This window comes from Chiloscyllium plagiosum, chromosome 3 (genome assembly GCF_004010195.1).
Source record: "Chiloscyllium plagiosum isolate BGI_BamShark_2017 chromosome 3, ASM401019v2, whole genome shotgun sequence".
Taxonomy (NCBI): domain Eukaryota; kingdom Metazoa; phylum Chordata; class Chondrichthyes; order Orectolobiformes; family Hemiscylliidae; genus Chiloscyllium; species Chiloscyllium plagiosum.
Genome location: NC_057712.1, coordinates 118,096,467 through 118,110,780, shown reverse-complemented (window position 1 = coordinate 118,110,780; position 14,314 = coordinate 118,096,467). Strand labels below are relative to the sequence as shown.

The following is a 14,314-nucleotide window of genomic DNA, read 5'->3' as shown; positions in this document are numbered from 1 at the left end:
ATACTGACTGCGAAAAAACTCGCTATCGACAAGTTAAAATGGCAAATTGTTCCAAAAACATTTCTTCCACAGTGCAGCTTGGTGGCTCAGTGGTTAGCACTGCAGCCTTACAGCACCAGGGACCCGGGTTCGATTCCAGCCTTGGGTGACCGTCTATGTGGAGTTTGCATATTCTCCCCGTGTCTGCGTGGGTTTCCTCCAGGTGCTCCGGATTCCTCCCACAATCACAAAGATGTGCGGGTTAGGTGAATTGGCCATGCTAAACTGCCCATAGTGTTAGGTGCATTAGTCAGAGGGAAATGGGACTGTGTGGGTTACTCTTCGGAGGTCAGTGTGGACTGGTTGGGCCGAAGGGCCTGTTTCCACACTGTACGGAATGTAATGTAATCTCAAACAAAACTATTCTCGTCCTATTCACCAGCACCTGGCCTTGTACGCCTTGGCGGCCTTGATGAATATCTGTTGGCTGAATAGAATGAAGAATGAACACCTAACTCTAAGGAGTTAAGGGTGTGTATGTGCGCGTACGTGTTGGGGTGGGGCGGGGGCGTGCGCAGAATTAATGAGGACCACCGACAGAAGAGAACTTGACTGGGTAGTACCAAATAGTAAAGCACTATTGCTATATACCACATGCTAAACATGATCCAGAGTTTAACAATTGACATTGGTCACTTCCTGGAAGAGGAAAATTTTGAAGCAGAACACCATTAAGCAACGTTTGAGTGAACGAATTGATCATATTCTTACTTCATCCAATGCACCAGGGTGCCTGCTTGAAGGTCTCGCTGGGGTACTGATACTGCCAAGTGGAGTGCTAGGTCGTGGGAGTGTATTAGATGCAGAGAGTGAGGGAGTTGGAAGTCCAGCGATAAACACCTTCCCTACCTTCAAAAAGAAACAGAATTTATATCACACATATATACATTAATTTACAAAGGCATAAACGACGGTGGTAACACTGAAATAGGCTTCATCAGGAGATGGGGGACCTGTAGTCCAAAGGAAAAAGCAGCATTCCAGATATTGTGCTTTTTTTTTTTAAAACTTAAACAGAACATGAGGGACAATAACTCTCTCTTCAATTCTCCACAGCAAAGTCACAATCAGACTTGGCAACTGATCAGTTCTGTGTTTGTCAGCAAGTATAAGTTGTTGTTCCTTTCAAAATTTGGCATTTTTACATCTGTTCTGATGAGCACTAGACAAAAAGCTTTGACACATCTCCTTATGCTTCTGCCTATATCCAAAACAGGATGGGGGCCTGAACTAAACTTTCTTCCGAAAAATATGGCTATCCAAATGAGGCAACCCAAATCAATCAAGTAACCAAACCTCATTGCAACTGACTGCACTTTTACATTTGATTGCAAACTCCATTATCCATGCAGCTTCTGCCTCAGATTGTGATCCAGTGACACCTAATTGTGTGAATGACTGAGTCAAGTTGGGGACACAGAGCTAGGATCTGCTGTATGCACCCGGCATCACATGTAAACACTGACTGTCACACATAATACCTTCTCAAGTGAGGTTCTGACTGGAGGGTGCATGCCAAATATAGAATAGTATGTTAGCAAGTTGGCGGGAGGGGGGGGGGGGGGGGGGGAGGTCAAAGTTTTCAGGATGGGGTGAAATTTAATAGGATTTACTTCTCTTTAAAAGAAAGGATAAACATGTGAATTGCATTAGTAATTCAGGCACAATTGCGAAGGAGACCATTCGATCCATCGTGTCATAGAGTCATACAGCAAGAGAACAGGCCTTTCGATTCCAATTCGTCCATGCCAACCAAGTTTCCCCACATTGAACAGGCCCAATAGCCTGCGTTTGGCCCATGCCGCTGTAAGCGTTGCCTTGTGAACCTTTCACTGTACTCATGTGACAATAAAGCTAATTCTAATTCATACCTCTTGAAACCTTTCCTATTTACCTGACCAAATGTCTTGTAAAATATTGTAATTTAACTCGTCTCGAACACTTTCTCTGGCAATTTGTTCCATAAAGGCACTATGTGCAAAAGTTGTCTCTCAGGTCCCTTTACTGCACCAGCTTTTTGAGCACTGACAGTGCCAACTCTTGACTTTTTCCCAAAAACCTGCATATTTTAATAATCGTCCATGGAGTCACGGACATGGGCCCAAGCTCCGTTCCATCATTCATCTTGCAACCAACATCAGTTTAAAAACAAAAGCAAATGATAAGGTCATTATTTTGGGGGAAAAGAGACTTTGCACAAATTGGCTGTTGCACTTCTCTAGAATATAAATCTCCTCAAAAACCTTGAACAGTGACATCAACTTAAAAGTCCTTCATCGGCTGCAAACTGCAGGTCAGAATGAAATCGTAAAAGGCCCAACACAAATTTCTTTTTTGTCTTTTTATCACTTTCCCCACCATATGTGCAACTTCTACCTTCAAAGCAAATAGCTTGAAACTATACAGGGTTGCATTAATCAGCGTAGCCTGGGAATCCTTCGCTAATATTATCGTGGTAACCTACCCGAATAATGCCAGTGTAGAGCACAAGATTGCCATTACTTTCGAGGACCATCATTGTGTTGACACTCTGTACAAACAAAAAAGAGGACAAGGATCAAGTATTCTGAAGTTACAGAACTGATGACCGCATTTAATACATTTTGGAGTCTAAATAGTTTGTAAAATAGGCATTATGATGATACGCATAATTCAAAATGGATACAGTTGCACAGAAATTCAAGGAGAAGAAAAGTGAAAGCCTCCGCTAAATACAAACGTGAAAAGGAAGAATAGATTTGTCTGAGGGTCCACTGTTTGTCATCTGGGCAAAGAAAACCCTAATACATACTCCTTATCCGACTGGAGCAGATGTTTGGGAACTCGTCCTCCTGTCCCTGATTCTGTGAAAGGGAACTGAATTTGAATGCTGCATCATCCCCAGATCAGACATTCACAATTTGATCACCGTGAACAACACTGGGGGCAGTATGAGCTTCCCCCCTTGTTGTGAAGACGGGCAGGAAGCAAAGCAAAAGACCTCCATTCCACGATACACTTAGGAAGGGAGTGGATTTGCTGACCAAAAAGCTCTATTGCAGTGCTTGTAAAGTCAGATCATAGAACCCCACACACAGTGTGGAATCATGTTATTTGGCCCATCGGATCCACACCGATCCTCTCAAGCACATCCCACCCAGACACACCCCCATACCCTATTCCCTGCAATTCTCAAGGCTAGTCCACCTAGCCTGCATATCCCTGGACACTATGGGCAATTTAGCATGGATGGGGAAAGAAAAGATATTAGAAAAACCCATTGCAGAATACTTCTACCTTCAGTGGAAATAAGTTAATAAATCTGACAATTTAGCCAGTCTCATTTTCCTCCACACTTTTATCTGTTGGAGGGATGCACAATTAATTCTGACTCACATTTTTCTGAAAGTTTAACGCATTTTGTAACCATAAAAAAGATGATTGTGAAATACAATCTGATATATAAATAGAGATGTACAGCATGGAAACAGACCCTTTGGTCCAATTGTTTCATGCCACCAAGATATCCTAAATTAATAGAGTCCCATTCGCCAGCATTTGGTTCATATCCCTCTAAACCCTTCCTATTCACATACCCGTCCAGGTGTTTTTTTAAATGTTGTCATTATTCCAGCCTCCACCACTTCCTCTGGCAGCTCATTCCATACACACACCAGCCTCTGTGTGAAAAGGTTGCCCCTTCGGTCCCTTTCAAATCTTTCCCCGTTCACCTTAAACGTTTGCCCTCTAGTTTTGGACTCCCCTACCCTGGGAAAAGGACCTTGGCTATTCACCCTATCCATGCCCCTCATGATTTCATAAAGGTCACCCCTCAGCTTTTGATGCTCCGGGAAAAATAGAATCATAGACTCCCTACAGTGTGGAAACAGGCCCTTTGGCCCAACAAGTCCACACCAACCCTCCGAAGTGTAACCCACCCAGGCCTATTCCACCTACCCTAGATTTACCCTTGATTAATGCACCTAACCTACATACCCCTGGACACTATGGGCAATTTAGCTTCGCCAATTCACCTAACCCCTGCACATCTTTGGACTGTGGGAGGAAACCAGAGCACCCAGAGGAAACCCACGCAGACACGGGGAGAATGTGCAAACTCTACACAGACCATCGCCGGAGGTTGGAATCGAATCCAGGTCCCTGGCGCTGTCAGACAGCAGTGCTAACCACTGAGCCATCATGCCGCCCCAGTCTATTCAGACTCTCCCTGTAGCTCAAACCTTCTGACCCCAGCAACATCCTTGCAAATCTCTCCTGCACCCTTTCAAGTTTAACAACATCTTTCATATAGTAAGGAGACCTCACATGTCCAATAGGATGCGCACAGAAACAGGGTCAAACAACAACAGTACAGCAAGGCAAACCCATTGTTACTTCACTTTAAAGTGAAACTATCTGACCATGCAAGCACAACCGTCCTGCTGCACACGGTCGATTCAGACATCATGAATAACATCTAAAACAAGTTGCACTGATCAGAAGTAGATATTTCTTAAAATCCCTAAACAGAAACAAATTGACTGCTGCTCCTTCCTCGGTCCAATATATCTTCAAACCACACCGTATTAACGCTAGGAGAATATTGCATGTGGAATAATTTAAAATCATAAAATTAAACTGTCCTACTATAGTCAAGTTCCTGAACTGTGAACAAAGCAGTGTTGCAAATGGTAGTGGAGAGGGGCAGATAGAGAGTCTGCTTGAACAGACCATCTTACCTAATTTGAGTACTATTTTTGCAACTGTGTCTACTGATAGAGGCAAGTGTACTAAGAGAGGACAGTAACACCTTCCAGATAACAACAAATAGAATTGTTATGATGCCTGGAGCATGTCAAATCCATCTCTGATCATTCTTAAGCTCTGCCAGCCAGCATTCCAGCTTCCACCCTCCATTAACTTGAGATCCAAAACTGTGCCATGTGTATCCTAACTCACATCACCCCGAATGTTCATCACCGCTCTTCTCAAAGACCCACACCAGCTCCTGGCCTGCCGAAGGCTCAGTTTTTAAACTCTCCACTTCACTTTCAAATCCCTCACAGCTGCACCCATCACTGCAACCTCATACAGCCCGACAATGCTCTGAGATACAATCATGTAATACTGAAGGGGCCCTTTGGCCCATCAAGTCTGTACCACCAAAGCTACACGAACCCAACTTTCGAGCACTCGACCCATAGCTTTAAACATTATGACATTTCAAGAGATCACTACCCTCCCTCCTGTCCTGGCCTGGCCTTGATTAAAATCCCTGATTGCAATCGCACCACTACTGGTGACAGTCCCTTGGCAGCTGGAATTCCCTCTGTCATTTAACCTCTCGACCACTCCTTCCCTCCATTAAGGCACTCCTGAAAAATCCACCTCTCTAACCAAGTTCCTAGTCATCTGGCCTAATATCCCATCTGACCCGGAGTCAAATTGTGCTTGAAACGTTTTTGTGAAGCTTTTGGTGCTTTTACAACCTTTAAGATGTGGAATAACTACAAGCTGGCATTTGAAACTTCCGTCTGAGGAGCACCAGAGCTTAAAAGTAAACTCACCTCTACAGGGGCAGCGTCTCTTGCTTGTATGACAGTAACTGTTCCAAAAATCAGCTGAGTCAAGTCATTGCTCTCTTCAAATTTCACACATCTGTTTCAGATTTAAGCAGATGCATCAAATAAAGCTTTCCAAACAACGCACTCAGATGCATTTGCAAGCTAGCATGCTGCTTTTACCAGGTAGCTATCATATCAAATAAACTGAAAACGATCAAAATGTCAATCACATTCTCAGCAAGTTTAAAACTCTCCAATGAGAATTTGCAATGCGTGTTGCAGGATGTGAAAGGACAGCAAACGATCAGCCCAGACATTCGCAAATACCCAGCTCCTTCTATTTAAAAATAGACCTCCCAAACACTTGCAAAAACCAAAGTCAGCATACAAGGTGCAGATGCTTGATGGGTAGAAAATAATTTCTTCATATGTAGCAATTGAACAAATGCAGAAGAGAATTTTTTGCGTTCAATATTTATCAGAACATAAATAGTGCAACAATCAGATGACACAAAGCAATGTTGGACGAGAGTAATGAACATATATTAACACCCAAATTGAACAGAAGTCATTTTTCAATAAAGGGTGAACATAGTACATTTTAATTTGTCACTTACAACATGTCCAGCTGCTCTGTGATGACACTCACCGTAACTGATGACGAGACTCCACCAAGTAACATAAAAACTTCTGACCACAGAGGTCAATGGTAGTAAATACTTTTGAGGCTTGAGAGTTTTTTTCTCTGTGAAAACATAAGCTAATACTTCAGGTTTAAGCAATACAGTTATGACAGAGAGTCATATAGCGTAGAAACAGACCCTTCAGCCCAACCAGTCCATTCCAAAGATATTTCCCATTCATGAACTTTTCCAAATGTCTTTTGGATGTTGTGACTGCATTTGCATCCACATTTTCTCTGGCAGATCATTCCACACACAAACCACACCCTGTAAAAAAGTGGCCCCCTCATGAACTTTTAAAATCTTTTTCCTCTCACCTTAAACCTATGCCCGCCCCCACTAATTTTGAACCCCTCCCACCCTAGGCAAAAGACCCTTGCTATTCACCTCAACCATGCCCTTTATGATTTTATAAATGTCTATTCGGTCATCCCTCAACCTCCTACACTCCAGTGAAAAAAGTCCCAGGCTTTCCAGTCTGTTTTTATAACTCAAACTCTCCATTCTCGGCAAACTCTCCATCCTGGTAAATCTTTTCTGAACCCTCTCCAGTTTAATAATATCCTTCCTACAACAGGGTGACCAGAACTGCACACAGTACTCCAGAAGAGGCCTCACCAGTGCAACCTCAAAAAGATGTGCACTTCACCAGCTTGGTCATCTGACAGAGCTTACTCTTCCAATGTTCCGATGAGGAGTTCACTTACCAATTGCTAATTTTCATTTCTTTAGAATGAAGTGGGGTGTGGTGGATCTCATAGAATCCTAGAAAGTTCTAACAGGAATGGACAAGGAAAAAAGGCAGGAGGATGAGCCTGATGACCCGGGAGTCTAGAACCAGGGGTACTGGTTAGGGATTACAGGGTCGACCATTTACAATTGTTATTCTGAATAAATACCCTTGGGAAAAACCAAATAATGTTCTGAAGATAACACATATGAGATAGTGGTGATTGATTAGTGCATGGACAGTGGTATTACTCTCCTCTACAGTTTGAATATTACAACATAGGAGAAGAAAATGCATAGGAAAGAAAATAAAACCACATGCAATGCAGCTGCAACTCTTTGGTAGACATTTTATCTCTTATTTCGGTTCACAGTGTAGAGACTAAAGAGAAAATCTCAGCTGACTCTTCAGAGGACTGCTGAGCAAAACAGTGTGCTGTCAGAGACACCTGGTTTTCCTGGCAGCCCAGTAAGTTTGTTCTAATGGAACATTGCTGTGCTCTCCTAACACAAAGTCACCAATCTACTGGACTGACAACATCTCTCCATGTTACTTTGGATGGATGGATGGAAAAGCCTCAAGAACAACCCCCGACTGACCTCACGTTGTGCGCGCTCTCTGTCCACAGGTGATCAAGGCACAGCTCCGGAATGACGGGCTCCGTCTCAGGCACCAGTAAGGAGTCACTCAGAGTGCTGTTCGGGGAATGGGAATTCCGGCCCTGCTTTGGCGACGGGGTGTAAGTCGATAAGTTGAACCTCTGTACGCCAGAAAAAGATGATGCTCCCAGAGACGGGGAATGAGAACGACTGGAAAAAAAAGTGGAACAAAATTCGTTCTACCTGGATGATAGGTGGGGTGGGGGTGGGGGAAATACAGGGTTTTTTTAAAAAAAAAAGCTCTGTTGGCGTGCTTCCAACAGGTATAATAAATGATGCTCATGCTGCTGATTCACAGCATCAATGCTAGTAATTAGGAGATGGAATAGTTGCTTTACTCACTGACACCTTCCAAAGTGACTTTTCTACAACAGGAAAACAGTATGCACAACTCCCCTCGAGCAGGAGGGGCCAAATTGTCCTCTCTTCTTGGGCTCTTATTTTGAATGCTCTATTATGTTGCATTTTAGACCAATTTGAAAGCTCTTGTGCTTATCCTCTCTGGCCTTGGATTTTTGACACCACCCTTGTCTAAATCTCTTGTCGAGAGCACACTTTCAGAAGCGATCCAGAACCAGCTCCAGAATACAGCAAATGCTCAGTCCTGAGACTGGTATAAAGGTAATCCACTGGCTCCCCTTTATCCACAGCACATGTTACTTCCCCAGAGAACTTCAATGGACTGGTTAAACACATTTCGGCTGGAGAATTTCAGTCATGAAGAGAGATCGGGCTAATTTTCCTTGGAGCAGAGGAGACTGAGAAGGAACATGATAGAGATTTATAAAATTATGAAGGGCATAGATAGGGACAAAAGGAAGAAACTGTTCCCTTTGGCGGAGAGATCAACAAGCAGGGGCATCTGGAACTCGTTGCCTGTGAAGTTAGTAGAGGCAGAAACCTTTGTAATACTTAAGAAGTATTTAGACATGTGTGATGCCAAGGCACAGAAAGCTATGGAGAGAAACTGAGGACAGCAGATGCTGGAGAGTCAGAGTCAAAATGTATGGTGCTGGAAAAGCACACATGCACCCAATAACCTCTCTGCCTTGTGGCCAAAAAAATTCAACTTCCCATCCCACTCCACCAAGGACATGCAACTCCTGGGCCTCCTCCACTGCCAAATCCAAGCCACACAATGCCTGGAGGAAGAACGTCTCATCTTCATTAGTCGACTTCATTAGTTTTCAAATCTCCCCTGCTCCCCATCCAACCTGGCACCACCCTCTTGACCTTCCTACCTGCCCATCTTCCTTCCCATCTATCCGCTCCACCCTTCCAATGACCTATCACAATCACTCCCCACCTGCATCAACCATCACCTTCCCAACTACCTTCCCCCCAGCCCTAGCCCTAGCCCCAAACCCATTTATGTCTCCGCCTCCTTACCCCCCCTCCACATTCCTGATGAAGGGCTTATGCCTGAAGCATCGACTCTCCTGCTCCTCAGATGCTGCCTGACCTGCTATGCTTTCCCAGCGTCACACTGTTCGATACAGGGCTTTGGGGAAAATGCTGGAAAATAGGTTTAGAATTAGTCAGATGCTTGTTTTTGACCGGTGCAGACGGACTTGTTTTTTGAGCTGTATATATATATATATATATATCTATGGATTGGCCTTTATTCAAACCATACTGACTCTGACTGGTTATCTTGATCTTCTCTAAGTGATCTTTCATGACCTCTTTCATACGAGCTTTTGACACTTTCCCTCTGACATACTAAGATAATTGAACTGCAGTAGAGGAAGAGTCTGGCAGAGGGCGCTGTGTCTGACAGCAGGTAGGAAAGAGCAAATGTCCTGAATAGAGAACAACCTTGACTATCTGAACGAGACTGGCAGGGAGTATTTTGTTCGGATAACTGATTGTTCAGATAACTAATCTGATCGCAAACAAAGGAAGTATTTTCAAGTGTAAATGGAACCCCATGACACACAGTCTCAGGCAGAAGCAGCAGTTCGTGTGTTACACCAGTCACCTTGATCAAATCAAATCGAAAGGCACTCTGGGACAGAGTGGGCCATCTTTGCTGTAGTTTTACATGGGTGCTCAAATGTGTGCCTGGGTTTCTGCCAGTGTCTCTGCTCAGAGCTGCGCTGTTTCACTCATTCGGGACATTGAATGAGATACCAGAGTCTAAAGCAGATTGTCTAAAATAGTCAAAATCCTAAATTCGGGTTGTAAAGTACAATGGAAAAAAAGCTGCATATAAATCTGTAAATATACCCCCTGAAAGAACAGCAGTCAGAAACATTGACAGAGAGAGAATAAGAGAGAAAGAAGACAGAGAGAAATGGGGCAGAGACAATGTGAGAGAGATAGAATGAGGCAGAAGGGCAGGAAAGAACGAACAGAAAAGAAAGATGACAGAGGCAGAGCAGGAGAGAAGTTGTTGAGTTCACTGATGGGCAGTCTGTCTTGGAAAGAGAGTTTCTGCAGGTAGGTTTCCAATTTCAAACTTTGAGACCTTGCGATCTTGTTCAGATAATCCGAAATTCCTTGAATCTTGTTCGGATAACCGAGGTTGTTCTGTACACTGAAGAGCAGTGGGCTGGGAGAGAGGGGAGGGGAACACTAACAAGCATTAGCTCAGCTTCGAGTTAAATGAAGTGGGTTCAATAAAGTGAGCAAGAAGGGAGACTATATTACAAGGACATCTACTGGTAGAATGTACAAATTCTTTTCCAATCTTGTGTGGCACGAAACTCAGGACAGGTCAGATATTCATCAAAAAAACCCACTTGTAGCAAAATGAGAAACAGGCAGAACTGAGCTTAATTAATTTGACATGTCTTACTTGGAAACTGACAGATGCAAGGTTCCAATATATAGGGTTGCTTCAGGAAAAGCACTGAGATCTTGAACAGAAATGTAAATGCTATTTGTCTGTTTAGTGCTATTCGTAATTACAGGAATTACATGCTGTCTCGCAAGCATGTTAGGGGTTGACTAACCAATAACATAAGAAATAAGAAACTGAATTATTTTCAAAAATACAAGGATAGGGTGGTATCAAAAGTACAAATGCCTCAGGAAAGATGGAATCTCAAACAGTCTTTGTTTATAAGTAAATAATAAGAGCAACAAACGAACATTAAAAAAGAGCATGGAAAAGACAGAATAAAGAGATAGCAAAATGGAGAAGATGAAATGTTTTTATAGAATCTCTACAATGTGAAATAGGCCATTTGGCCCATTGAGTCCACAGTAACCCTCCGAAGAGCAGCCCACCAACTCCCACCCTATCCCTGTAACCCTGCATTTACCATGGCTAATCCACCTCGCCTGCACATCTCTGGACACTATGGCCAATCCTCGTAACCTGCACCTTGTTGGACTGTGGGAAGAAACCGGAGCATCCCAAGGAAACTCACACAGACACAGGGAGAATATGCAAACTCCACACAGACAGTCACCCAAGGGTGGAATCAAACCCAGGCAGCAGGGCTAACCATGAGCCACCATGCCACCTTGGTTTTAGATTCACCAGTTGATAATCAGAGCAAAGCCTGAGGATATCACTGGAGTTCTTTTTTCAGGGATTGGTTCAAGTCTGGTCGAAACACATAGATGCAGCAAGAGGAAACAAATAGTTCCAGGAAGAAAGTGTAAACCAGAAATGAAACTCAGGGTAAACAATATCCTGTCAAAAGTTTCATGTTTACATGTCGTGGAAAGTCAAAAAAATTCACACTTACACAGAGATAATAATGATGAAAAGACAGGCATGTTTCTGAAGTTTTCCAGCTTGCACTCGAGGATAAATGCAAGAATGTCACATTTCAAAGAAGCACTAACACCTATTGCTATCGGAGACAAGGCTGGCTGACTGGTTAATAAATTCAATTTGATTGGCCATGGAGAGCCCTGGGAAATTAGAGGCTCACCAAACTTCTGGGCAATTCAAAAAAAAAAGGCTGAAGTATATTCCTTTTGCCATAACAACAGAATTGGCCAACAGCATTGACTTGACACCCAATGAACTATCTTCTCTCCTGCAGTAAAGTTGCTGTGATCATTTTTGCACTTGTCCTGATGAGTGCAAAATGTAAATCATTGGCAACCTTTATCTCTTTTCGGCAAGATTGAGGATTTGCATGCCCAAGACAGAACAGACTGCAAATATAAATACACAGAGTTTGGTAATGATACTCAATACCAGGATGTTCCCTCTTCAGTAGCACAACTCAAGTCCCACCTGCTCCAATGGTGTGTAATAACATCTCTGAACAGTATGATTAGACAATTGTTTTTTTTTTCATAATGTTAACAGCACCACAAGAGCCAAAATAAACTATTTTCTTTCTGGCAAAAGCATCATGATTCCCACAACTTTCTCCCACTTCAGTGTTGCATTTGCTCACCTTAGAGCTGCCATGTTTGAAATGGAAGGAGAGTGAGATCGAGAGTGTGCACCAGGTGAGACCGTGGATCTGTTCTGACCTGGAAAGGAGGAGAAGTTTTGGAATGGAGACGCTATAGGTGACTCGCCCTTTGAGACACTTCGAAGGTGAGCAGTCAGAGAGCTGCTGGTGACAATCTGCTGAGGGGTTCCTGCCGTGCTGGGACACCTTAGAACTGTGTTTTGCTCCTGTTGGGAGAAACACAAAAAAAATCAAGCCTTGCATAAGAGATAAGGTAATGTGTGCATGTCAAAAAGTAGGTCAGCTTGATAAAACACTGCACATTCTCTCTCATAGTTTTCCATCAGTGACCGCACTACTGTCCAGTCAGATGGGGCACAGCTTTGCATTAGTCATGCCTTTGTGGATTGTCTCTGAGTTCACCTGCCACTCAGAGCATGAAAATGATATATATTCTGAAACAGCTAGTCCCCAGCATAGCTGACATAGAAATCAGAATGTGGTAAGAGAAGGAATAAGGTATCACTCATTATAGTCAGAATGAAGGAACAGTGAAGGTGATCATTTTATTATCCTCATTTTTTTTTTGCAATTTTATTCATGGCATGTGGGTGTCACTATCTGGGACAGCATTATTGCCCACGCCTAATTGCCTCCTGGTCTAAGTGGCTTCATTTCAGAGGCAGGTAGAGTTAACCACATGGCTGCAGTTCTGGAGTCATATGAAGACCAGTTCAGATAAGGATGGGAGATTTCCTTTTCGAAAGGAGTTAGTGAACTAGGTAGGTTTTTTTTTTACAACAATCGACAGAGATTATATGGTTGCTATTAGACTAGCTTCCAATTCCAGATTTTTTTCAAATTGAATTTTATCACCTGCCATGTTGGGACTCAAACTCATATATGCAAAGCGTTAACCTGGTCCAGTATCACTGTCACTGTCACACCATCCCATTCTCCCAATTCCTTCGTCCCATCCCATTCTCCCAATTCCTTCGTCTCCGCCGCATCTGCTCCCAGGAGGACCAGTTCAAAATACGTACAACACAGATGGCCCCCTTCTTCAAGGACCGCAATTTCCCCCCCCGACGTGGTCGACGCCGCCCTCCACCGCATCTCCTCCACTCCCCGCTCCTCCGCCCTTGAGCCCCGCCCCCCCAACCGCCACCAGGACAGAACCCCACTGGTCCTCACCTACCACCCCACCAATCTCCATGTACAGCGCATCATCCGCCGTCACTTCCGCCACCTCCAAACAGACCCAGCACCAAGGATATATTTCCCTCCCCTCCCCTATCAGCTGTCCGTAGAGACCACTCCCTCCGCGACTCCCTTGTCAGATCCACACCCCCCACCGACCCAACCACCACTCCCGGCACCTTCCCTTGCAACCGCAGGAGGTGCAACACTTCCGCCCACACCTCCCCCCTCACTTCTCTCCAAGGCCCCAAGGGAAACTTCCATATCCGCCACAGATTCACCTGCACCTCCACCCACATCATCTACTGCATCCGCTGCAGCCGGTGTGGCCTCCTCTATATTGGGGAGACAGGCCGCCTACTTGCGGAGCGATTCAGGGAGCACCTCTGGGCCAACCGGACGAACCAACCCAACCACCCTGTAACACAGCATTTCAACTCCCCCTCCCACTCCACCGAGGATATGCAGGTCATTGGACTCATCCACCGCCAAACCACAACAACCCGACGGTCGGAGGAGGAGCATCTTATCTTCCGACTGGGAACCCTCCAACCACAGGGGATGAACTTGGACTTCAACAGTTTCTTCACCCCCCCTCCCCCCACCTTGTCTCAGCCGAATCCCTCCAGCCCGGCACCGCCGTCCTGACCTGCAGTCTTCTTCTTGACCTCTCCGCCTCCACCCTACTCCGACCTATCACCCTCACCTTGACCTCTTTCCACCTATCACATTTCCAACGCCCCTCCTCCAAGTCCCTCCTCCCTACCTTTTATCTTCTCCTGCTGAACACTCTCTGCTCATTCCTGAAGAAGGGCATGTGCCCGAAACGTCGAATCTTCTGTTCCCTAGATGCTGCCTGACCTGCTGTGCTGGTCCAGCAATAAAGTGTCAGCTCAGAGTACAATGGGCCAAGGAGTGGCAGATGGAGTTTAATTGAGATAAATGTGAGGTGTTGCATTTTGGAAAGGCAGCACAGGACGTATACACTTTATGATAAGGTCCAAGGGAGTGTTGCTGAACAAAGAGACCTTGGAGTGCAGGTTCATAGCTCCTTGAAAGTAAAGTTGCAGGTAGATAGGATAGTGAAGAAGGC

At 44.4% G+C, this 14,314-nt stretch overlaps 1 protein-coding gene across 1 annotated transcript in view; it reads right to left on the bottom strand.

Moving 5' to 3' along the window:
- Positions 1 to 14,314, bottom strand: part of anapc1 (anaphase promoting complex subunit 1) — a 202,231-nt gene that overhangs the window by 161,521 nt on the left and 26,396 nt on the right. The window contains exons 8-13 of the mRNA XM_043675393.1: positions 12,022 to 12,248; positions 7,595 to 7,804; positions 6,232 to 6,327; positions 5,586 to 5,676; positions 2,504 to 2,569; positions 751 to 888 (exon numbers count right to left, since the gene is read on the bottom strand). Coding sequence (XP_043531328.1) covers positions 751 to 888; positions 2,504 to 2,569; positions 5,586 to 5,676; positions 6,232 to 6,327; positions 7,595 to 7,804; positions 12,022 to 12,248 — 828 coding nt within the window. The remainder of the gene's footprint in view (positions 1 to 750; positions 889 to 2,503; positions 2,570 to 5,585; positions 5,677 to 6,231; positions 6,328 to 7,594; positions 7,805 to 12,021; positions 12,249 to 14,314) is intronic.